General features: G+C 38.3%; 1 protein-coding gene across 1 annotated transcript in view; it reads right to left on the reverse strand.

Moving 5' to 3' along the window:
• man1a1 (mannosidase, alpha, class 1A, member 1) overlaps positions 1-25,957 on the reverse strand; it is a 184,875-nt gene that overhangs the window by 87,749 nt on the left and 71,169 nt on the right. The window contains exons 3-4 of the mRNA XM_079832091.1: positions 23,252-23,367; positions 8,066-8,146 (exon numbers count right to left, since the gene is read on the reverse strand). Coding sequence (XP_079688217.1) covers positions 8,066-8,146; positions 23,252-23,367 — 197 coding nt within the window. The remainder of the gene's footprint in view (positions 1-8,065; positions 8,147-23,251; positions 23,368-25,957) is intronic.

Raw genomic sequence — 25,957 nt, forward strand, 5'->3', positions numbered from 1 at the left:
AAACCATCCGGGCGTAAATAATGCACGAATAAATCAGCCAGAGATTAATCCTCTCATCGTTCAGGAGAGGAAATCCACAGCAGGACTAAATCACAGCAAACAACATTAGCTTGTGAAGCCGTCTATGAATGCGGCCATTCGCTTTGCCCGGACTGAGGAGCATGTGCAATATTTGCATGAAGGCTGTCTCTCAAGACATTGAAAGATTCATCAAAGAGCAGAGACTTGCTTTGAGTGCAAGCCAAGGCGCTGGAGCCGTCAACATCCAGAAAAGAAAAAGCACACCGCTTTTCAAGTTGAGCACCGTGTCCACCACCCAGACCAATATAGATGCTGTGTGTTATATGCATGTGTACATTCAAAAGGGTGATGAGAAACGGGCCGCGTTGGCTGGCTAAACGCGGAAACTAAATCGATCTGAAGCCTCCCAAGAAACGCTAAACATGTCTTCGCAATGCAGATGACGTAATCATCATCCTCCAGCGATGCTTTAGTCATGCGGTGTTGGAGGAATCCTATAATGGGTTTACATTTTCCAAAGCCCAGTAAGAATTTAAAGCCAGACACATTTACTAAGATCTCTTGCTGTGGTTTAACAATGTGACCGGCTACCTGACGGCTCTCTCCTCTAATCAACATTTCTCAGTTCGGGGCACACATTATTATGAAGGTAGGCAGGAGGGCGTCTCATTATCCTGAGTGTCTGAGATTACTACACTGAAGGACTTTCATCAGTGCTGTGGTTGAATCCAGGACTGTGTGCTGGCCACTTGGTATTCAACCACTTCATATGCCGTGCCTCCCTAGTCAATACACAGTGATGAAACAAGTCTCTTGCTGAGAGAACAATAATGTAGTGTTCAAAGATTTATATCACTGTTAGACTATTCGCAATAAGGGAGACAGCGGAGATCTCAACTGTTATCTGAAACAATGTCTGACAAACAACTATTTACAGGCAGCGTTTCATTTCGGCACACCTATCTTATGTTACCCGTCACACGACAACTGAATCTCAGTGTGAGATGACATTAAGAGGTCATGTCTCATTAAATGGATTGGGGCACTGTAGTATAATGTTTCAACTGTAGAGACTTGCTCTTTTGTTATACATAATGTTATCTTGGTTAAAGTCCCCAAAAAAATTCGTTAAATTCATCCAGTGTTGGGGGTAACGCATTACAAGTAACTTGAGTTACGTAATAATATTACTTTTTCAAGTAACTAGTAAAGTAACGCATTACTTTTCAAATTTACAACAAAATATCTGAGTTACTTTTTCAAAAAAGTAACGCAAGTTACTTTTTCACATTTATTTGACTGACAGCTCTCCTGCCCCCATGTTGTGAAAAATAAGTGGAAAGGCGTTGTGTGTAAACATGATGGTTATTGTAGTTCTAGACTAACTCGCACAATAAAGATTCTGTACTCCTCAAAATGAATAAAATCAGTCAAATGCAAAATCAGAGTACTCAAACCTCAAATATATAAATGTTAAATAGAACAAATATTTTTATGCATTTAATCTACCTTTATTGACCAATGTCGTGCTGCTGACCTTTGAGGATTCAGTTAAGCCATGAGCAAAAATTACTAGATTTTTTGTTTTTATTGGTAAAACGTTTTTCTCCTGCGTCCTATTCTTCCATTATCCAGAATGGCAGCACATTTATACCTCAGCCTGAGGCCTATTATTTCAATTTTGGTATGAAGAGGTCTTTACATTAGCACAAAAAAGGACTTTTTTTGCTATTAAAAAACAAAACTAAATAGCAAGCCCAGCCCAGGTGAGAAAAAGTAACGCAAAAGTAACGCAAAAGTAACGTAACGCATTACTTTTCTTAAAAAGTAACTAAGTAACTCAATTAGTTACTTTTTAAGGGAGTAACGCAATATTGTAATGCATTACTTTTCAAAGTAACTTTCCCCAACACTGAATTCATCTCCCTCACTTTTTTCAGGGAAAGTGCGTTCACATAGCCTGACGTCGTCATACTCAATTCTAGTCAGAATATGAGTCTGATACTGCTCCGTTGGGCTGTGATTATGGGGCGTGTTTCAACCGAACCAGGAAAGACTTCAATTGGATAGACCTACAACCAATCAGAGCAACGGAGCGACGCATAACGTTAGTTGTCAAATGTCAACAGAACTCGACTGCACACAGTGTTGCCATGTCCGCGGGTTGAAGCGACCCCAATTATGTGATATACAGACCCAGGAATGCGAATTTTAGCTGCCAGCCCTGCCAAAATAACACATATTTTACCCCCCAAATGCCTTTTTTTCCCAGAGAACCCCCCCCTGGAAAGCTATTGGGCTTGTTTTTGGCTAGTTTTGAGGAACGTTAGCAATTGGGCGGGTTTTGTTGTAAAAACTTGGCAACCCTGTCTGCACGCACGCTGGAATAAGTTACGTTAGAAGAAAAAGATGTGAAAACGATCTTTGCCGGTGTTGTATAAAAAGAATTTAAGGATACACAGAGTACTTACCAACACGATCATCATTTCTGAGAGAAATAGTAAAGGTGGACGCATATACGAACAAGTTCTCCGTTTAGGATTAGAACAAATTCAACCCAAGCTCCTTTGATGACGTGGATGATTACGTTTATGTTGATAATCTGTCCATCATCGTCTAAAGCCCGCCCTGACAATTTCATTGGTCCGAACAGTTTCTGTTTGGGCATAATTACTTCTCTATGGATCAAGTCCAGACCAAACTGCCCGAATAAAAATGTTGTGGGCGGGGCTAAGTTCGGCTGGCATCCAGGCTAGCGTTCACAGGTGTTCGTGACCCAATGTGATTAAATCTAGATTTAAATTCAAAGAGACAAGGTAGTCTATACTAGCCTGACAAGCCAGACCCACATCAAGATGTTGGGTCTGGGAACACACCATTGGCAATAGGATAGTGCTACAACCAACCAGAGCAACGAAGAAGGTGAAGCGGTATGAAGAGGTCTTTACATTAGCACAAAAAAGGACTTTTTTTGCTATTAAAAAACAAAACTAAAAAGCAAGCCCAGCCCAGGTGAGAAAAAGTAACGCAAAAGTAACGCAAAAGTAACGTAGCGCATTACTTTTCTTAAAAAGTAACTAAGTAACTCAATTAGTTACTTTTTAAGGGAGTAACGCAATATTGTAATGCATTACTTTTCAAAGTAACTTTCCCAACACTGAATTCAAATCCCTCACTTTTTTCAGGGAAAGTGCGTTCACATAGCCTGACGTCGTCATACTCAATTCTAGTCAGAATATGAGTCTGATACTGCTCCGTTGGGCTGTGATTATGGGGCGTGTTTCAACCGAACCAGGAAAGACTTCAATTGGATAGACCTACAACCAATCAGAGCAACGGAGCGACGCATAACGTTAGTTGTCAAATGTCAACAGAACTCGACTGCACACAGTGTTGCCATGTCCGCGGGTTGAAGCGACCCCAATTATGTGATATACAGACCCAGGAATGCGAATTTTAGCTGCCAGCCCTGCCAAAATAACACATATTTTACCCCCCAAATGCCTTTTTTTCCCAGAGAACCCCCCCCCCCCTGGAAAGCTATTGGGCTTGTTTTTGGCTAGTTTTGAGGAACGTTAGCAATTGGTCGGGTTTTGTTGTAAAAACTTGGCAACCCTGTCTGCACGCACGCTGGAATAAGTTACGTTAGAAGAAAAAGATGTGAAAACGATCTTTGCCGGTGTTGTATAAAAAGAATTTAAGGATACACAGAGTAATTACCAACACGATCATCATTTCTGAGAGAAATAGTAAAGGTGAATGCATATACGAACAAGTTCTCCGTTTAGGATTAGAACAAATTCAACCCAAGCTCCTTTGATGACGTGGATGATTACGTTTATGTTGATAATCTGTCCATCATCGTCTAAAGCCCGCCCTGACAATTTCATTGGTCCGAACAGTTTCTGTTTGGGCATAATTACTTCTCTATGGATCAAGTCCAGACCAAACTGCCCGAATAAAAATTTTGTGGGCGGGGCTAAGTTCGGCTGGCATCCAGGCTAGCGTTCACAGGTGTTCGTGACCCAATGTGATTAAATCTAGATTTAAATTCAAAGAGACAAGGTAGTCTATACTAGCCTGACAAGCCAGACCCACATCAAGATGTTGGGTCTGGGAACACACCATTGGCAATAGGATAGTGCTACAACCAACCAGAGCAACGAAGAAGGTGAAGCGGAGCTAGTAGTCAACTTTTCAAAACTCCGAACACATCTTCCTTTTTTAAAAAATGATTTCAGTGCCGTTCTTTGTTCTTTTCTCAAAGAAAAGCTTAACTCCAAGTCTTCCAGATTCGCAGTCAAAGCAGATTCAAAAGACCGCTGTCCGCCAGCTTCTTTGTTTTCAAGTAGCACGCGGAACCGCCGCAACTCTGCCATCATTATGTTGAGCCGGCCCACCGACTCCATACACAATGTGATTGGCCTGACCAGAGTTTGTTTTTTCCAGCTCACAAGCCAATCGAGAGTTGCTAGACGCCCTGGCTGCAAATTATATTTGCTGCCGCTAGGTTGCGTCTAGATTTCTAGGCTAAGTCTACCCATGACCTGATGTTTTCTAAAACAAGGCGATACTCAAAGCCAGAGGGGCGCTCTCTCGCAGAAAGTTCAAAACGGATTCATAGTAGGGCTGTGCAATTAATCGAATTTCGATTTCGATTTCGATTTTGCCTCCCAACGATCACCAAAATAGTACAATCGAGAAAAAACGATTATTTTGCCTTGCGTTCTGAATGAAACGCGCACGCGCTCATCCGCCCCTCCCGAAGCCACAAACTTTCTCAGATCGGGAGTCTCGTGTGCAGAATTTAAAAACTCGGCGCGAGTAAAGATGGCAGAAGGAGGGCAGTTACAGCAGCGTTTGGTGAGCAAAAAAGGCAAAACCAACTCCGTTGTCTGGGAACAGTTTGGCTTCGAGGAATCAGACGACGAGCAGAAACATGCTACGTGCAAGATTTGCTACATGGTAGTGGCTGCAACGCAAGGGAACATCACGAATTTGTTTTACCACTTGAAAATTAAACACAGAGTGACCTATGACAATCTAATAAAGAAACAAAAACTGACGAGAGCAGGGGTGCCGTGTAAACGTCCTTTTTTCCCCTCATATTTTTCAAATAATTCTCTCTTTGTAAACTTTGTTCAATGCATGCGAGTGCTGCCGTATGTTTGAATATGACCAGTCGTTTTCACCGTCGTCACCCGGGTTTAGTGCCTGAAGACGCGAATGAGAAGCCGCGCGCGCTGTGAGGAAATGTATCTCTGTCCACTCATCCGAGAGCGCGCACACGTCTCACAGCGCGCAAATATTGAGTTCTCTTTCAAGTCTTGCTCTTGAACGGACAAACTCACACAAAACGTATGTCAACATGTCCATCTTGATGAGTATCCTAGCAGACATAGTCTGTATATGCCTTAAGTGAACTTTATACAGTCGAGAAAGACGACGCATATCCGATCCGGATTGAATAGCTTTTGTAAGTTTAATAGGATTCATCTTTAATTTATGCACTCAAATATGCAATGCTACCTTACATTTGATACATTTCTGTACCTGAAAACTAATGTTAGACGTACCTGAAAAGCATATCTAGCCGAACCATATTGTTGATCTTATTTATTTGTGATTATCATTTTTATGTGAATACTTTTATACTTTGATTTGAATATATGTTATATTATTTATTTTAATAGTTCAAAAAGTACAACAAATGTTACAATTTCAATTGAATTGTTGAAAGGTGTATTTTTAATAAATACAACACATTCCCAAAGTCATGTGAAATAATCGTGTTACATAATCGTGATTTCAATTTTGACCAAAATAATCGTGATTATGATTTTTTCCATAATCGAGCAGCCCTAATTCATAGAAGTAATAATAACTCATGCTATCACTATAAGCTGAATAAAAATAATGATTTTGACTTCTGAAACATGAAGACAATCAACACACGACAGCAACAATATATGGTATATGTGTGTTTTTCAAGCCATCTCAGGGCATTTTCATAATAAAGAATTAATATTATAATAAATAATTAAGTGCTAATTGACATAGCCTTTATAATTTATTATATTTTCTGCCGGAAATTATTATTTTCAGACGGAACGTGTTTTTTCAGGTTTGAAAACGCGAGGCGCACTTCAATGCCTTTTTTTTGTTTGACGGTTTTTAATTTAGAAAAGAGCAGTGCGCTGTGATTTATGTTGCTAGGCAACCCCTGAATCAGCTGTCTGTCAGTCTAACCACGGTAAACGTCACTTCAACAGAAGGCCCACCTTTCCATTTATTTGATTGGACAATGGTGGATTTTTTTTTTTTCAACTTCAGGCGCTCAAAACTCTCCTACAAAAACGCAAGGCGCCCAGAGTGTAAATATCGCGAAAAACACTCACTGCCAATAGAAAACAATTTAAAAAGCACATCTTACTGCAAAAAAATTGTGTGTTTTTTTTTTTTACATTGTATAAAATCCATGATGACCTAATTCACAAGTGTTTGTAGTACATAAACCAATCATAAAATTGTCATAAGGAACAAATACAATTATGGAGTATTGGTTATTGTTCAACAGTATTTGATTTCTTAGCCAATAAAAGCAGAAGATAAGAAGAAAAAGAAAATAAAACCTTTCAACTAGACAAAAAGGTAAGAAAAAAACCTGGCATTACATTTGACATTTCTGTCCCCCTCACTTGTGAAAAATTGGCTACGCCCCTACAATTTACCATCCTACAAAAATACTCATTCTCAAAGTATTTTGGTCTGTGCAAAGCATTGTTAAAATATTATTATTACAGAAATATTAGCATTATTTTTTTTTTTCAGTGTTCTTTTGATGAATAGAAAGCATTTGAAACAGAAATCTTTTGGAACATTATAAATGTTTTTACTGTCTACTCTTTAGCCTTTCCTGATTATTAAATTATGGCTTAGCAACTGTTATCTTTCATTTCATATTTTATTATATTTTATGATTGTTTCGTACAGCACTTTGGTCAGTGTAAACTGAATTTAAATGTAAAAACGTTGACTTACTGTCACTTTTGATCAATTCAATGCATCCTTGCTAAATAAAACTATAGTTTTTTTTTTCCTTTTCTTTTTTTTTCACAACAATTCATACAAGCTCCGGTCTTAAGTCAGTCATCCTAAAGAAAAAAATGAAGCTCAACTTCTTTCAGCAGCACTACTTTAGCTATTCTGTGCTAGTATGAGGAATAGTCACTCTGTACATGAGAGATGGCCGTTCTGCTGAAGGGTCTGCCTTACATCAACAACCACACAAGTACAAGCCTGATGAAGCTCACACAATGATCCATTCGCCCTCCGGACAAAGCTCTGTTCTGCGCCGCACAAATGAGAGCTTATGCCATCACTGAGAGCACATCTGCTGTGGGATGCAATGAGAAAGCCCTGAGAATCAGCCGAAAACGCCACTCTTTTGATTTGAATCAGATCCTTTACATTCTGCCAGACGTTACTAGGAAAATCTAATTTACAGGAGAGGAGATCGGAAATATGAGCAAAGTTCCGCATTAGCCTGATTCAATGAAGGCTTGGAAATGGGCTTTGTGTGTGTACTTCAGGTCACGCTTGAGAGTCCAACATCTTTTTGGTTTCAAAAAGGCTTTCAATTTATCAGAGTGGGCACAGAGCTTCCTGGATAGGCTGGGATCTCAGAATGAGCTCTAAGTGGGATGGCGGAGTGTGTGTGTTTGTTTGACTTGGCTCAACGACCGGGCAAACAGCCGGACCACAGGGAGAAGACAGACCATAGGCCCCTGTGGCTCTCCTGAGAGGTCTATTGTGCCCTGCCAACTATAAATGTCATTGACTTCCAACAGTTGCATACAAAGACTCAGGGAAATTGTGTCTTTAAACGCGTAGGAGTCGAGAACAAATGCCAGCTACAGGCTTCAAGCTTCCTTCAGGCAGCATGTCAATTATAGCCAGCTTGCATATCAAATCCTTTGGCCAGAAACACACATTCAGTCTGGTAAAGCAAGAAAAAACATCTGTACACTTCAGGTTTACATACCTCTTTGCCTGAGAGATAATAGGCGGACAGCAGGCCTCCGACAAAACGGATGTTCACTTCAAAGACTGAGATTTCGGCATTCTGGGGGAATAAAACAGAAAAACAAAAGAGGTGAATATTTAAGCTCATAAAAATTGCGACTGGCTCACCTTGAACTGCAGACTGTAAAAATAGAGAGGGGGGGGGGGACACACTTCATCCTCACACACCAAATACAAAGAAAGGAAACAACAGAGCTGATAAAGCTCTGCTGGGATTGAGCAAGGATACAAACAAGCTCCCACAGGAGGGTGAAATCTGAGAGCAGATATTTTCTGCAGATCTGGGAAGCCGTGACTGCTGGGTAAAGGGGTATCTTAATGCACATTACATGAACAAAAACATCACTCGCAGGATACAGAGCTATAAAGAGAGGATGAGCCCGAGAGCATCTTCAAAAAATAAATAAATCTAATCTAATATTTCAACAGAAAATCTCTCTGATGTCATACTTTCATCATTTTTCACAGTAGAGAATACTTATGGTAACACTTTACATTAAGGTTTAATTTGTCATCATTAGTTAGTGTATTAACTAACAATGAGTAGTACATTAGTTAGTGTATTAACTAACAATGAGTAGTACATTTGCTGCAGTATTTATTAATCTGCGTTAATTTAAGATAATAAAAAATACAGCTGTCCATTGTTCATGTTAGTTCACAGGAATATATATACACTACACATACACACACACAATCACATTTCAACGTTTCTTTAGAGATATGTCTCATATTTGTGTGATACGTTTTCACTAAGCTACAGGTCATTTTCTAAAGAGAATCAGATTAGACATAATTTACAAAGAGGCTGCAGATCGCAAATCATGTGTGTTTTCTTTAATTAGCAAAAAGGACAATTTGTTTTTATTGTGACTGTACACAAAAAAAATGTAATTTAACTGATTATAATGATGTATAACACTTGCCTGAACGATAAAAAACTAGTTATTTGAGTCTCTTTGGCACTGATAAGAAAAAAAAGAGCCGATCGCCCCGGCGCGACCGCAGACTTGAGAGGGTTAACTTCTTGAGCGATTTGAGCTAGAGTAGCTCATCTCTCCACTTCCATTAATTAGCCTTAGCCACCCATGGCCCTTTCACTGGTTCACCACCGTTCCTTCCTTGGACCACTTTTGATAGATACTGACCACTGCAGACCAGGAACACCCCACAAAAGCTGCAGTTACACCCTTGCAGTCTAGCCATTACAATTTGGCTCTTGTCAAACTCGCTCAAATCCTTATGCTTGCCAATTTTTCCTGTTTCTAACGCATCAGCTTTGAAGACAAAATGTTCACTTGCTGCCTAATATATCACACCCACTAACAGGTGCCGTGATGAAGAGATCATCAGTGTTATTCACTTCACCAGTCATAATGTTATGCCTGATCGGTGTATATAAACAATATAATAAATTAATTTATATATAGAACAATAAAAATACATTGTTTAATTAAAATTCATTATTTATCATTTCTCATTCCAATTGCAATATATATGTATGCATCTAAAACGTATGCACAGCCCAATGTTACATTGTGTATAGATAATGTTCTCTTGCCAATTTGATAAAAGGTAGTACTAGGCCTCAAAAGTTTGAAAACCACTGTTTTAAAACATTTGAAATGGAAGGGGGAAAAAAATAGATGGGGGTTTTGGACAAACTGAACTCAACCAAACAGCAGTTTTAGCTGGAACAGTTTACATTATATTACATCAATATTTCAAATACTGCAATCTGGCACCTGTGGCATGAAACCACAATTCTCATTTAGCATTTGTCATGTGATGTTAAACAGTCTGACCACAGGAAGACATCTGTGGTCTCGTCTAATGGTTTATGAGGTGAAATATTTGCGTCTCTGTACAGTCTCTGGGCAACTAAACAATAATGACCCACTTATTGCTTAGCACAGGCAAGTGCTATCATACGCTATTCAAACCAATTTCATAACGGTGCACAGATGGCTCAGCAGAGAAATATCTTACATTACATTGGTAAATATCCGGTTGGGGGCAAGATAAATGGCTGATGTCTAGGAGTGGTTAGGGGTGTTATGAGGGGCTTTTGCACCAGGTAGTTATAAGAACTCAGCTATAGGAAATAGCCACCAGGGTGGTCCCTCAAAAACAGTTTTTCCTGGATGCATTCACACCGCCAGAAGGAACAATGAAGTGACGCAAGCCGACCGAAAGAGACGCCATTTAACAACATCAACAACTGGAGGAAACTGTGTTTTTTTTCTGATAACGCTGATAGAATGTAGATGTACAAGTTATGTGATCGAAAGAGCAAAAAGGAGGGCAACTTGCAGTTCATCGCAGCTGAGAAAAGAACACAAGGTCGGCAGGTAAATGCTATCTATCGCAGTTTTCCATGTTCATGGAGTTAGTTCATAGAGTAAGTACACGTAAACTGTGTTTACACGGCTCTTTAAAAATGGCGGCTGCCGGCATTACGTATGGCATGCGTTCGGCCAATCAACATACACGTACGTCACTAGCCACTGGTTTAGCAGACAAGGCTCAAGCTAGTCCCAAACTAATATGCTAATATGCTTAATAGGTTAATGTTTGAGCTGATTAACTGAAAGCAAGATGCATATCATGTTTATATAATATAGGTTTATAATGTTTATAAAAGCTACTTAAAGGGACAGTTCACCCAAAAATGAAAATTAGCCCATGATTTACTCACCCTCAAGTCATCCGAGGTGTATATGACATTCTTCTTTCAGACGAATAAAATCGGAGTTATATTACAAATGTTCTGGCTAATCCAAGCATTATAATAGCAGTAATAGTTGCTCTGTTTTTGAAGTCCATAAAAAGGGCATCTATCTGTCAAATAACATGCTCCATGTGGCTCCGGGGTGTTAATAAAGGCCTTCTGAAGCGAATCAATGCGTTTGTGTAAGAAAAATATCCATATTTAAAAATGTATTTCATTTTTTTCTATGGCTCTGCATCAGCCGTCCCCCCGCGCCATCCCTTCCGGCGAATAAGGTCAAAATACATTCAAATTACCGCCGCGATCATAGACATATACATAGATTCCTCATTAGTGCCTGCGCGGATCGGTTGAATGAGGCATCTACGTATATACGTAGATGCCTCATTCAACCGATCCGCGCAGACACTAACGGTTCATTTGTGTTCTACTGAAGAAACAAAAGACACCTACATCTTGGATGCCCTGGGGGTAAGCAGATAAACATAAAAAAATAGTTTTTGGGTGAACTATCCCTTTAAATGCCCTAATAGAACCAAGTCCTAATCCTGGCTTAATCTAAGCCCTGTTTGTGAAACCAGGCCAAGTAGTTCTTATTGTGCCAAGTTAGACCCTACTCTGAAGTAACCTACTCGGTAACTAAAATCATTCCCAGTTCCTGTGGTGCAAACATGCCAAAAAAAGCGGGTACTTCCTTCCACCAATAGTTACAGGAACTATGAAAACGTTCCTCCGGTGCAAAAGCCCCTAAGGAGAGCCTTCTGTCAAAAACTTTAACTGTTCCAGTAGCAACAGGGCACCAGATGTTTCCAGATGATGGCTCAACCCTTTTGTGTGTCATAGAGGGACCTGTCAGGAACTGACATAAAAAGACCATGACAAAGGCTTTCTTGTACATGTCAACTTGGAAAAAAAATAAGGGGGGGGGGGGGGGGGTGTTGTAAGCTCCTTGGTAAAACTGGCCAGAACTATTTGTGAATCAATGGCCTGGGAAATTCACGGCAGAAGGGACATAGACTGGCGTGTAAAACAAAAAAGTGGGTCAAAAATACCCCAAAAAACCTCCACAAGACACGTCAGAAGTTCACTTCTGAGTCTTCGGCAATCTTCTCCCTGCACACATGAAAATGTACAAAGTCAACAGGGAATCAGTTGAAGCTAGAAGAGGCAAAAGCAGCGAAGCAAAACCCCCACTGACTCTGCAATTCTGCAATTATTAAAGAGCTGCCTAGCCAGGACTTTGCTTTGCTTAGAAAAATATGAAGCCAACCGAATCACTGATATTGATGAGGAACCGGGGGAAACCCTTAGAGAAAATGATAAGGCTATTAAAAAATTAAAATCCATCATTAACAGACAGAAGCACACTTATGATACAGACTAGATGTCGAACAAAATTGTATTTAAAGTAAATGAAGGTGTTAAATTGACAGCCCTAATAATAATAACCTATTGTTAGTATTGTTGAATGGCGTGATTATTATTATTATTAAAGAATTAATATATTTTATGTCATTACATTTATGGAAAGGAATGAATGAAAATCAATAAAAATCCAATCATTTTGGGCTACATATAAGTTTAAAATGAAAAAAGTGGGTTAAGTTTAAAATGCAAAGCATTGCAGCTTAATAATGAATTATTATATAAAGCAGTCATGCAATAAAATAAATGTCAAAAATGTCAAAGGCGAGGAGCAGGGCTGGCCAATATGGCGACGTCAGTTAATATAGATTTTTTTTTATATAGTTTATCCGTATGTAAATGCATCCATGCGGCACATGACTGCTTAAATAAGGTGATCGAGCATTAAAGAAACATGGATTAGAAATTAGAAATTGTAGCACCAATTAGATTAAAAAAGGTTAGAGAGAAAACTAAAGCACCATGGTACAACAGTGCTACACATGTTATCAAGAGAGAAACTCGTAACTTAGAGCGTAAATGGAAACATACTAATTTAGAGGTCTTTAGAATCGCATGGAAAGAAAGTATGTCACGTTATAAAAAGGCCCTAAAAGCAGCCAGGGCTGAGCATCTCCGCAAACTAATAGAAAATAACCAAAATAACCCAAGGTTTTTATTTAACACTGTGGCTAGACTAACAAATAAACAAGCATCGCCTGAACAAAATATTCCGTTACAGTTTAGTAGTAATGATTTTATGAACTTCTTCGCTGACAAAATAGAAAGCATCAGAAACAAAATTGTAAATGTACAATCATTAATGATGTCTTATGATTCAACCGCAATTATCGCCCCTCAAGAACTACTACACCGCTTTACAACCATAGGACAGGAAGAGCTAAATAAACTTATCATTGCATCTAAACCAACAACATGTTTATTAGATCCAATACCCACTAAACTACTGAAAGAGTTGTTACCTGTAGTGGAAGAGCCTCTTCTCAATATTATTAACTCGTCTTTATCTTTAGGTCATGTTCCAAGAATATTCAAGTTGGCAGTCATAAAGCCTCTCATTAAGAAGCCACAATTAGATCATAATAACCTAGCAAATTACAGACCAATATCAAATCTTCCATTCATGTCTAAAATACTAGAAAAAGTTGTGTCCGCTCAATTGTGCTCTTTCTTGCAAGAAAATGATATCTATGAAAAATTTCAATCAGGATTCAGGCAGCATCATAGCACAGAAACCGCGCTCGTTATAATCACAAATGATTTACTTCTAGCTTCTGACCAAGGCTGTATCTCAATACTAGTTCTACTTGATCTTAGTGCTGCGTTCGATACTATAGATCATAAAATACTATTAGATCGACTTCAAAATTACACTGGTGTTCAGGGACAGGCATTAAACTGGTTTAGATCGTATTTATCAGACCGCTACCATTTTGTCTGTCTAAATGGGGAAAAATCAAAGATAACATCAGTAGACTATGGGGTGCCGCAAGGATCCGTGCTAGGCCCTCTGCTATTCTCAATATATATGCTGCCACTTGGTAATATTATAAGAAAACATGGAATTAATTTCCACTGTTATGCTGATGACACTCAATTATATATTTCATCACGACCAGATGAAAACGCTAAATTATCTAAACTGACAGCGTGTGTTGATGATATTAAACACTGGATGACGTGTAATTTTCTGCTATTAAATTCAGATAAAACGGAGGTGTTACTTATTGGTCCAAAAAATTGCCCACAAAACCTCTCACAATACAACTTTAACTTGGAAGGATGTCCTGTCGCTTTATCCACTACAGTAAGAGACCTGGGTGTTATATTAGACCGCAACTTATCTTTCGAAAGTCATATTTCATATGTTACAAAAACGGCATTTTTCCACCTTAGAAACATTGCCAAGCTACGTAACATGCTATCTATTTCTGATGCAGAAAAGTTAGTTCATGCATTCATGACCTCGAGACTAGATTACTGTAATGCTTTATTAGCTGGTTGTCCTGCATCATCGATAAACAAACTGCAGTTAGTCCAAAACGCAGCTGCTAGAGTGCTTACTAGGTCAAGAAAATATGATCATATAACACCAATTTTATCATCCCTACACTGGTTACCTATTAAGTTCCGTATCAATTACAAAGTATTGCTACTGACCTATAAAGCCCTAAATGGGTTAGCTCCAGTGTATTTAACTGATCTTTTATCGCCCTACAATCCATCGCGCTCTTTAAGATCACTAAACTCGAGGCTTCTGGTCATTCCTAGGATATCTAAGTCCACTAAAGGAGGGAGGGCTTTTTCACATTTAGCTCCTAAACTCTGGAATAGTCTTCCAGATATTGTTCGAGGTTCAGACACGCTGTCCCAGTTTAAAACTAGATTAAAGACGCATCTCTTTAGCCAAGCATTCACATTATAATTAAGTTTTATACTACAGTTAAATCGCACCAACAGCATTAATATTCTGAACAGCAGCTATGCTAATTATTTCCCATCTGCTTTTCTGTTGTTATCTCGGGACACTAGTCCCGAGGTAACTAGTTCGTCAGCTCCAGTTTGTATCCAGCCTCTGATGGAGACTTCAGATGCCCCGACACCTGTGATGAGACGACTCGACGCCTGTGAAGAGACGACTCAACGCCAGCGTTGTTATGGCCTAAAATAATACATGATTGATTAACTTATCCTAACATTTTTTCTTTAACATTCTCTTTTCTAACATTTTTCAATGTACATTTATGAAATGCACTTTCTGTGAAGCTGCTTTGAAACAATGTGTATTGTGAAAAGCGCTATACAAATAAATTTGAATTGAATTGAATTGAATGAATAAGAAGAAAGAGCAGGACGTACTTGATGAGGAGTTATTAAAGCACAAACCGCAAAAGAGAAATTTAAGGGATAGTTCACCGAAAAATGAAAATTCTGTCATCATTTACTCACCCTCAGTATGAGTTTCTTTGTTCTGCTGAACACAAAAGAAGATATTTTGAAGAATGTTTGTAACAAAGCAGATAGAGCAACCATTGACTACCATGTTAGGCAAACAAATACTATGGTAGTCAATGGTTGCTCTATCTGCTTACAAACATTCTTCAAAATATCTTCTTTTGTGTTCAGCAGAACAAAGAAACTCATACAGGTTTGGAACAACTTGAGGCATCGTTAAGATAGTCCATGTGACTACAGTGATTCAACCTTAAATGTTATAAAGCAACGAGAATACTTTTTGTGTCACCATTGGCTAGCTCCTGCGTCAGCATCACAACCAGAAATGGCCAATAATGAGACAGCATTATGACGTAAAACCTGGAAGTGTTGGACTGTGTTTACTACGCAAATAGCATAGGAGAATGATATGGAAGATAAAAGATTGTATTTTCGTCGCTTCATAACATTAAGGTTGAACGATGTCTTTACTACCTTTCTGGGCCTTGAAATTTACAATGACGCTGCTGCCTATGGCTGCTTCAGAAACCTCTCGGATTTCATCAAAAAATATCTTATTTTGTGTTACGAAGATGAACGGAGGTCTTACGGGTTTGGAACGTCACAAGGGAGAGTAATTAATGACAGAATTTTCATTTTTGGGTGAATTAACCCTTTAAAATGTTAATCAAACAACAAAATAATAAGAAAATCTGTGTGTAATTCATGCAGTGCAGTTCAATCGGGCTGAGGTACCTCATCCAATGAGTATGTTGTGATAGAAGGAAGGCCCACTGTCTTTAAAGTGCCTGTAAAGTCAAAATTAAATATGTGCTCTGAGTTTGTCACACGACAAATGTGTTATTAACCACCCAGCAAATTTGAATAGCTTATCAAAATCTTGAAAAAATTATCAGCATTCTCTGCTCTCGAACGCTGGGGGCGTGTCCGCTGTCTGCGCTGAAATCACGCCCACTCGGAGGAAAGCTACCGTAAGCACACAAGACAACACTCACAAACAGTTCACGACAGCACCAGATGTCAGCGAGACAGGAGGATGAAGGCCGGGGCGGGAGATAATCGGTTCGGCCCCATTCTGCAGCGGATTATCAGTGAATCCCAGTTGTCTCCGATGAAAGTTTGTAAAACTATCCGGAGTAAAGTCACTGCAGAGGCAGGTGTTGGGGGTGATCCTCAGCTCTCCATCAAGGTAGCGGTTCACAAAATGAATCCACTTCTTCTTGATATCATCGTTTTTGTTTTTTAAGCTGTTTTGTAAGTTGTAGGCTGTAGTAACTAATGGTACTGACTAGGGCTGTAATCAGCCAAAGAAAATCTTGGTCGACTGAAGTCCTGAAATTTGACTAAAAATCTACTAAAAATGACGTTAGGAAAAAAAAAGGCTTACTTGGTGGCTTTGTTGTCTGCCTAAATGAATTATAAATAAACATAAAAAACTAGTAGGCTATTTGCAGTATATTAAATCGTTTTTGACCTGATCATATTGCACTGAAATGAGGTCTGACACACGAGTCTGTCGGCTCTGACAGCGTTGCATCACGTGCACCTGCGCAATAGCATAGCCTCTGATTTCCGAAAATATAGTACTATGTTGTCAACTAGTGATATCATCACAAGAACTTTTGAGGAATATGCAACATAATTTAGACAATTGTTTTTGTCATATGTATTATAATAACTGACAGACAGTATCATTTCAGCCGCTCTGTGCAGCTCGAACATAGGAGCTAAGCTCAGCTTAATAGACTTTTACTCTTAAACACAAAAGGCACGTCCACTTTAATAAAAAAGGAATATTAATTAAACAAGCCAGATCAAGAGCAGAAACAAAATAAAGTGCATAACTGAAAAATAAAGTATAGGCTCAAAACTAATACAAACAGTGGGCACAGCGCATCGCGCATTAGGCTCCAAATAAAAAATAAAATAATAAAGTGCCCAAATTCAATAAATAATACTAGAAATAAATGTGTAGTTTGCGCAATAATAAAAGGGACTGGGCAACCTAACGCAGACAAGTTAGCTTACCGTTTTTAGGTGATATGACATGTTTGTCGTCGAGCTGTGATATGCAAATTTATGTGATATGTTGCTTGCAAAATTTGCATTCAACTTTTTTCCCCATTGTCTATTTTTTTTAAAATGCTGCCACAGTGCCGATGTCTTTGTTGACATGGTGGAAGAGGACAACGGTCTCACAATTAAATAAATAATATACTGCAAAGTTGCCTACTTCAATCTGTCTCTCTTCTCCAGTGGGTTGGGCTAATCCAAAAGAAGTGAAAACATGGGGGGGGGTGTCCTGAAGACAGACTGTTACCTGTGAAACAGGGGTGCTCTGAAAACCCCCCCAATTAGCAATTAGTGCTTTCCAACTGATGAAATGAAAGCAGCAAAACTGATGAAATAGGGCTGCTCGATTATGGAAAAAATCATAATCACGATTATTTTGGTCAATATTGAAATCACGATTATGTAACACGATTATTTCACATGACTTTGGGAATGTGTTGTATTTATTAAAAATACACCTTTCAACAATTCAATTGAAATTGTAACATTTGTTGTACTTTTTGAACTATTAAAATAAATAATATAACATATATTCGAATCAAAGTATTCACGTAAAAATGATAACCACAAATAAATAAGATCAACAATATGGTTCGGCTATGCTTTTCATGTACGTCTAACATTAGTTTTCAGGTACAGAAATGTATCAAATGTAAAATAACATTGCATATTTGAGTGCATAAATTAAAGATTAATCCTATTAAACTTACAAAAGCTATTCAATCAAGAGCAGTGAGTAATGTCCTTGTCTTTTGTTGTTTGACATTAAACTGACAGCAGTAAAGGCTACTGCCCCTTTAAGACCTCGCGTCTTCTTTATCGACTGTATAAAGTTCACTTAAGGCATATACAGACTATGTCTGCTAAGATACTCATCAAGATGGACATGTTGACATACGTTTTGTGTGAGTTTGTCCGTTTAAGAGCAAGACTTGAAAGAGAACTCAATATTTGCACGCTGAGAGACGTGTGCGCGCTCTCGGATGACACAGAGACACATTTTCTCACAGCGCGCGCGGCTTCTCATTCTAAACCTAAACCCTAAAGCACTAAACCCGGGTGATGACGGTGAAAACGACTGGTCATATTCGAAAATATGGCAGCACTCGCAATCTCGCATGCATTGAACAAAGTTTACAAAGAGAGAATTATTTGAAAAATATGAAGGAAAAAAATGACGTTTACACGGCTCCCCTGCTCTCGTCAGTTTTTGTTTCTTTATTAGATTGTCATAGGTCACTCTGTTTAATTTTCAAGTGGTTAAACAAATTCGTGGTGTTCGCTTGCGTTGCAGCCACTACCATGTAGCAAATCTTAGCATGTTTCTGCTCGTCGTCTGATTCCTCGAAGCCAAACTGTTCCCAGACAACGGAGTTGGTTTTGCCTTTTTTGCTCACCAAACGCTGCTGTAACTGCCCTCCTTCTGCCATCTTTACTCGCGCCGAGTTTTTAAATTCCAGCGGATGATATGCACACGAGACTCACGAACTGAGAGAGATTTGTGGGTTCGGGAGGGGCGGATGTGCGCGTGCGCGTTTCATTCAGAACGCAAGGCAAAATAATCGTTTTTTCTCGATTGTACTATTTTGGTGATCGTTGGGAGGCAAAATCGAAATCGAAATTCGATTAATTGCACAGCCCTATGATGAAATGAACGTGGCAAAAAATCGACCAATCAGAATTTTGGTCGAGCCAGAATGTATGGACTAATAATCGACTAATCGACTGAGAGATTACAGCCATAGTTCTGACAGTGACTCCCGATCGAGCGGGCAAACTGATGCGGATGTGCTCTAGTTGTTAGTGTTAGGGGAGGGGCCAGGCTCCAGTGGGTCATCGACAGTTATGATAGTGTTGGGGGAGGGGCCATATGCATAGTGGCTCCAATGCGTCATCGAGCCACCGTTTTACAGAGGTGGACAGTAATGAAGTACATTTACTTGAGTACTGTCCTTAAGTACACGTTTTGAGTGTCTGTACTTTACTTAAGTATTATTTTTTTAGGGAAACTTTTACTTTAACTTCACTACATTTGAAAGACAAATATCGTACTTTTTACTCCACTACATTTCTATCCTATCAAAAAAGTCTGGTCCTCAAAGTCAAAAGTCGTTTCTGTAGCAGCTTTGCAAGTCAGTGGATGATTTGTTTTCTTCTTTAAACAAAATGTTAATGTCTGGGAGAAAGAGAGGCATAGACATATGGATGAATCTGAAGTCTGTTTTTTTGTGCCTCTCAGATGCCAGAGCACGAGTACTGTACAGAGCTTTTTTTTGGGGGGGGGGGGGGGGGGGTTTCGCACTTAGACCAATACACACAAAATGTCAACATTTTCATTTTGGAAAGTATTCACGTAAACAAAGTTGATTATGTTTTAAGTGAACGTAAACAGTTGGGGGAATATCGGATGTGTATCAGTGTGTAGGATTTGTGCATTCTGCCTTAAAGTGACAGCAGCTTTGTAAAAAAGCTTTGTAACTTAAGTATTTAAATTAGTTCAAGGTGGTCGTATGCTAGCATGTCGGATGGAGCATCACAGACTGGCTTAAACCACCATGGCATAGTGTGCACTTATACAACAACGCAACAATAATAAAATAATGCATTGACATAAAAAAGGAAATTTACTTTTGATACTTAAGTACTTTTAAAAGCAAGTACTTCTATACTTTTACTTAAGTAAAAATAGTTTTTAACAACTTTCACTTGTAACCGAGTAATATTTGACCAGTAGTACTTTTACTTTCACTCGAGTAATGAAGTTGTGTACTTTGTCCACCTCTGCCGTTTTAGCCCTGCCTAAAAAATCCTGAACACAGCAATGGTGAAAAACTGTTTAACTGTCTAACTCCACAATTCAGTACTACACAGTTCAGTCTTTGTAACGTGTTACAGCAATACATTTTTAACATTTATAATGCGTTTAAAAAACTAATCTCGGAATTGCCTTTACAGGGACTTTAACTTTAAAAACCCCTGCTCTAATGCATACTTCAGACGAGCCTGCAGTAGAGAGAATGGAGAGAGGGAAGGACACGACGAGCCATGCTGTGCTTGAGTGCCGTATCTAATAGTATGTCTCTGATTGGTAAGCCTTAAAAAGGGAAGGGATTTTCTATTTATATGCTTTTGATGAGGTTTTTCGATCCCCCAGCAGTAAAGTGTCTCTGTCTGAAAGGTTATCTCACTCGGGTTCGAGTCCAGTTGGGATTTGTGGTCACTGCAACGCAGCGGTCTTTTACAGCAGCCTGTGAATCTGACCTTCGATGATGCTGGCTTTTACAGGAATAAAAGAATCCCACAGCATAAAAGATCGAGAGATCAGGGCTGTTGATACAGTGAAGTGGCTCTCCTCCTCAGTTCAGCGCCAGGGTCAGATTTCTCTGTAAAGCAATCTGATCATAACTTGTAAAACAACTGCATGCGGTAATGAGGATTCAGGAATGACCTGATTAAGCCAAAAAATAAAATGTTACGGATAAACAACGATTAATCATATCTCCTAATATAATCAATGAGTTGCCAAAGAGATTGGACCGCTTTTGGGAAAACCTTTGAACCGTTCTGAAACAGTACTCTGGATGATAAAGTAAGCTTGTTTCACAGATAGCCTTTAGTTAGATAAACAACACCTTTTAGCTTCTCAAAGATAACCGGATGATAGTGGAGGTCAAATAAAGCAACACGACTAAACTTCCAATGGCTACAATTATTCCACTAAAAAAAAAAAAAGAGGTTTTTGTGCATCAGAAAAGAGTTGCTTAGTATTCCAGAGACAAGTTGAATATTAATAACCGTTTCACAGGGGATTTTTGTGGACTCTTTCATTGTTGGAATTGCTTGAGGGTAAAAAGAAAAGCCTTTCAATTAAAAGTTGTTTAACACTCTTCATTAAAGCATTGGACCCAGATTCAGTCTTCTCTCTTGCCTTAAATTGAGGCGGTAGGATGTACTGAAGAACTTCCGATGCTTAACTAATAGTAAACCCCTGCAGAATGTCTAATGAAATGCCTCAATAAAGAGCCAGATCAAACAAAGCATAATTTTTGCCTACTTTATCCTGCATGGGTTATGTCTTAATTTGTTCATCAACTTTGTTTGGTCATTTCTGGAGTGATCTGCGTGATGTATTGATTCCCTTTTGCAATTCACTGCCATTGTCTTTATGATTAATCGGATTTATGCCTTCAGTGATGCTCTCAGTTCGTCTATTCTCTCTACTGGGTGCAGTTCTAAAGACGAAGTAGTTCAGCACTTCTCATATTACTGAAGTATTGACGTTCATAAAAGGCTGATAATTCCAGCTCTAAAATCTAGTTGGGCGACTCACATTCAAAGCAGAAAATAGCAGATATAATCACACCTGTGATTATAACAGCAGAATTATATGTGAATTCTCCATTTAAATTGTACACCCCTAAGCCGTTAATGAACTACTACTTCATAGAAGAATTGTTTATTGTAAGAATTAGTAGTAATACATGTTTTTTTCACCAAGGCTGTACATTTATACAGTAATAATGTGAAATATTCTTACAATTAAAATAAAAATCTAAATTAATATATTTATAAATTAATGTCTGTGATTGTTAAGTTAAATTATCAGCAGTCTTTTAGAAATCTTTCTAATATGCTGATTTGGTTGTCTACAAACATTTCTTATTTTTCATCATCATTGTTGTGCTTCTTAAAGGAACACGCCGACTTTTTGGTACTTTAGCTTATTCACCATATCCCCCAGGGTTAGATAAGTCCATTCATACCATTCTCATCTCCGTGCGTGCCATAAGCTAGCCTAGCTTAGCACAAAGACTGGAGGTAAATGGCTCCAGCTAGCCTACTGCTCAATAAGTGACAAAATAACGCCAACATTTTCCTATTTGCATGTTGTGATGTGTATAGTTACATTGTGTACTAAGACCGGCGGAAAATGAAAAGTTGCGATTTTTCTAGACTGATTAAGTTAGGAACTATAATCTTTGGAAGATATCTTACTTTAACCATAGCACAAGTACATTTCTTAAGCAATTAAGTAAGTAATTTTTCATCTCTGTTTTTTGCGTTTTAAAATAAGACAAATCTGATATTATTGTAATCTTATATCTGGTATTTAACAGTTGAGATAGTTCTTTAACGCTGATCTAACCAGCAGAAAACAAGAGGCGGGTTTTAATACCAGTTGATCCCAACAACAAAATCCCATGTTGCCCCTATTAGATCAACGCTATTATATTCAATGCTTTTATGAATTCTATTGAGAAACCATGAGAAAAAGGTGAATAATGAGTCAATGTTCAGAAATGCTGAATTATTTAAAAAAAAATTAATTATGCTGTATAGCTGTGTTTTGAGGTGTGTTTGTTGTCAAACTCAAATTCGTTAATTTTTAATGATTAAAAAAAAAAGCCATTATTTTATTTGAAAAAGTTAATAATTGTATTTTACTGACAAAATATTTTAGTTTGTCTTGGTTTTTTTTTTTTTATTATAACAGATAACATAATTAAGCTGTCATTTGGTCATATTACAATGTACCCCACCTATGGGGCATGTTGTCACATTTCACTTCCATTCTTTTGGGGTAAATCAATAAAAAAGTATACACTGTATTATGAAAACAAAACCACATAATTGTACTAGACGTGTAAAATGAATGTGAGAAAAAATGAAGACTCTGAACCACAAGTGGATTTACACAAACTGAGAAAGTCAAAAAGCGTTAGGTTGTGCCCCGCTCTCCCCTACACCAGAAACACGAGTCAGAGTCTTATTGGCTGATTAACAAGCGTCGATGCTAGTAGACATTCCGTCAGCGCTGGAGACACATTTTCAAAACCTTATCAAAAAGTCATTATTCTGATTCTGTTGTATTATTCAGGGGCAATTTATAGCAAGAAAGTATGTGTGTGTATACAAATCAATTGGATCCTCAGAAAGGAGTATAAAAGACTTGAGTCTTACCATGTTAAAGTCTAGGTTCCTTTCCACCCACTCGGTAGCAGCCTCAAATTCGTCATACATCTCCATAATGTAGAGCGTGTCCAGTGAATCCACAATGGTGGCTCCTTTGAGACTACCTGTGGATGAATACAACAACAACCCATTTGAGAAGAATTCCAGTGGGGGTTACCTCTAGGATCAGAGCCTAGCGGTAGCTTGAAATAAACCGATAGCTTTATGATCAAGACCTCAGAGATATGGTCGCTAGTGCCCTGTGTAGAGAGCAAACAAACCACAACAAATATAAGCCTTGCGAATCAACACCCTCAAAGGGAAGCCACGGTTAAGATGAACAGATCAGGTCATGTCAGATTACTTTTTAGTAGATAACACAAACAAGATCCTGGATAAAAGAAACACTCAATAACTCTCTGGTGCTGTGATATACAGTGTAGATGATACAGTCAGCCTTTCATAAACTGATTCCCGTCATATGAAACTAAGGAGCCCAAGTCTAAGTCAATCACGAACACTAATATGGATCCACTAAACACTGAACATGTTTGCGCATTAATGGTGCAGTGTGTAAAGTTTAGGGTTGTGAGAGGTTGTGAATTGCAAATCACTCCTCCCTTTTGAAGCAGACAGAGAAGCTACGGTGGCCGACAGAGGACAAAAAAAAGACAGCAGAGAGTAGCTAGCGCTCTGTAGAGCAGTTTGTCAGTTTAGGGCTACTGTAGAAACATGGCAGCGCAAAATGGTGACTTCAATGTAAGGGGACCCGCGGTGTATGGAGATAGAAATGGCTCATTCAAAGGTAATAAAAACATAACGGTACATTATGTAAGGTACATTATACACCAATGAAAACAGTTATGTATATTATATTTCATTTCTGTCAATAGATCCTCATAAATACTACACACTGCATCTTTAAAATGTAGCTCTATATAATAAATTACAAAAAGCATTTATATTATATTTTTATAATAAAAACAATATTATTTGTTATTATATAATAATAAAAATGGTTTTAGTTAAATAAATAAAAAATGTATGCCATATTAAGTGTATCATGATGATTATTTTCATGATTATCATCATGAATATTATCATTATTACCACCATTATCAATTTTAACGTTATTTTTTATTGACAACAACAACAAATAAGACATTTGTTTAATTTGTTTTATCAATTTGATGGCTCTTATTTGTATTATTATTACTACTATTATTATTATTATTATTATTATTACTACTACTACTATTATTACTATTAGTAGTAGTAGTAGTAGTAGATTTTTAGATTATTTTAGAATGATATTGTAATAATATATTTAGTTTAGTATATATTATTCAATCTGTTAATCATATAAAGCGATTGTGTCTCTTCAGAAAATTTGGACTAAACTAAGGGTGCTCTGATCAGGATTTTTGGAGCCATAGGAAGCATCACCGATACAATCGCCCATACAGATCTATTTGAAGCCTTCTTTTTATTTATTATTTTTATTTTCAATTATTTATAGGGATGCTTCAAATTGATTTTTACAGACATTCATATAGGGCCTGAGTTTCATTTTTGAAAATGGGGGGAATCCCCCCGTTTAGGTGACTCTTGCGAGCTGTTTGTGAGGCGGCCTTATGTGTGTGCACTTTGAGTGTGCATGAGCCTCTAGGAGAGCGCACGAGTGCTGAATGGTTTAAACACGAGCAAGAATTATAAACTCTCTCTGCAGGCGCATCAGCATGAGATCGGCATCTTTTAGGCCGCATTTACACTGCAGGTCTCGATGCACAATTCCGATTTGGGGATTTTTTTTTTTTATTTGACTACCCACTTACATCATCTTTTAAAAGCGACCCGTATCCGATATTTGCATATACACTATACACTGGCGAAACAGCCCAAGACGTTCTGACCCGGAAAAGGAAGTAAAATGGCACGCTATGCAATGGATGCAGACGAAATGATTATTCAAGGTTTTGCTTTCTGCAATCTTTAAAAGGTCAGCAAAACTCGTCTTCCATCGCGCCATTAGTGTCATGTCGTCGCAGTTTGTGTTGGAGTCATTTGCCTCAATACCTTTTTCAATGACGTACGACTCGCATTCACCGAGGATTATCTGATTTCACCGCTTACATGGCAGACGCAAATGCACGTATCCGAATCATATCGGATTCATTACCACATATGAGTGAAGCCTGAATCTGATCTGAGAATATCGGAATTCATGCGTTTTTAACCATGCAGTGTAAATGGGGCTTTAGAGTCAATCAAACTTCCCAAAGCGATTATTGGCTGATAGAGATCAGTGGCCGATCAATCGGAACACCCCTAGACAAAGCCACATGCGTATTAGTTCTACAATCCCTTTATGAACTTTTTGAAGCGTCAAAGTGGTAGTTGAGTAGCTGTCAATGGAGGGACAGAAAGCTCTCAGATTTCATTAAAGAGCACCTATCATGGAATTTTGAAATTTACCTTTCATGTAGTGTGTCACATAGATCTAAGTGAACAAAAACATCCTGCATAGTTTGAAATATGACAGTGCACCGTATATATAGTTATTTTCTTTCAAAAGTAAGAGTCGACTCTGAGTCACTTTTAAGAATCGTTAGAAGACCGAAGCTTTTTCTCTGACTAGATGACGTCAACTTGTCAAGTTATTTGAATACGATACGCCCACTTATTGCGCTCCAAGACGCCAGTGAAAACTAGAAA

This window comes from Gobio gobio (genome assembly GCF_949357685.1).
Source record: "Gobio gobio genome assembly, chromosome: 12".
NCBI lineage: Eukaryota > Metazoa > Chordata > Actinopteri > Cypriniformes > Gobionidae > Gobio > Gobio gobio.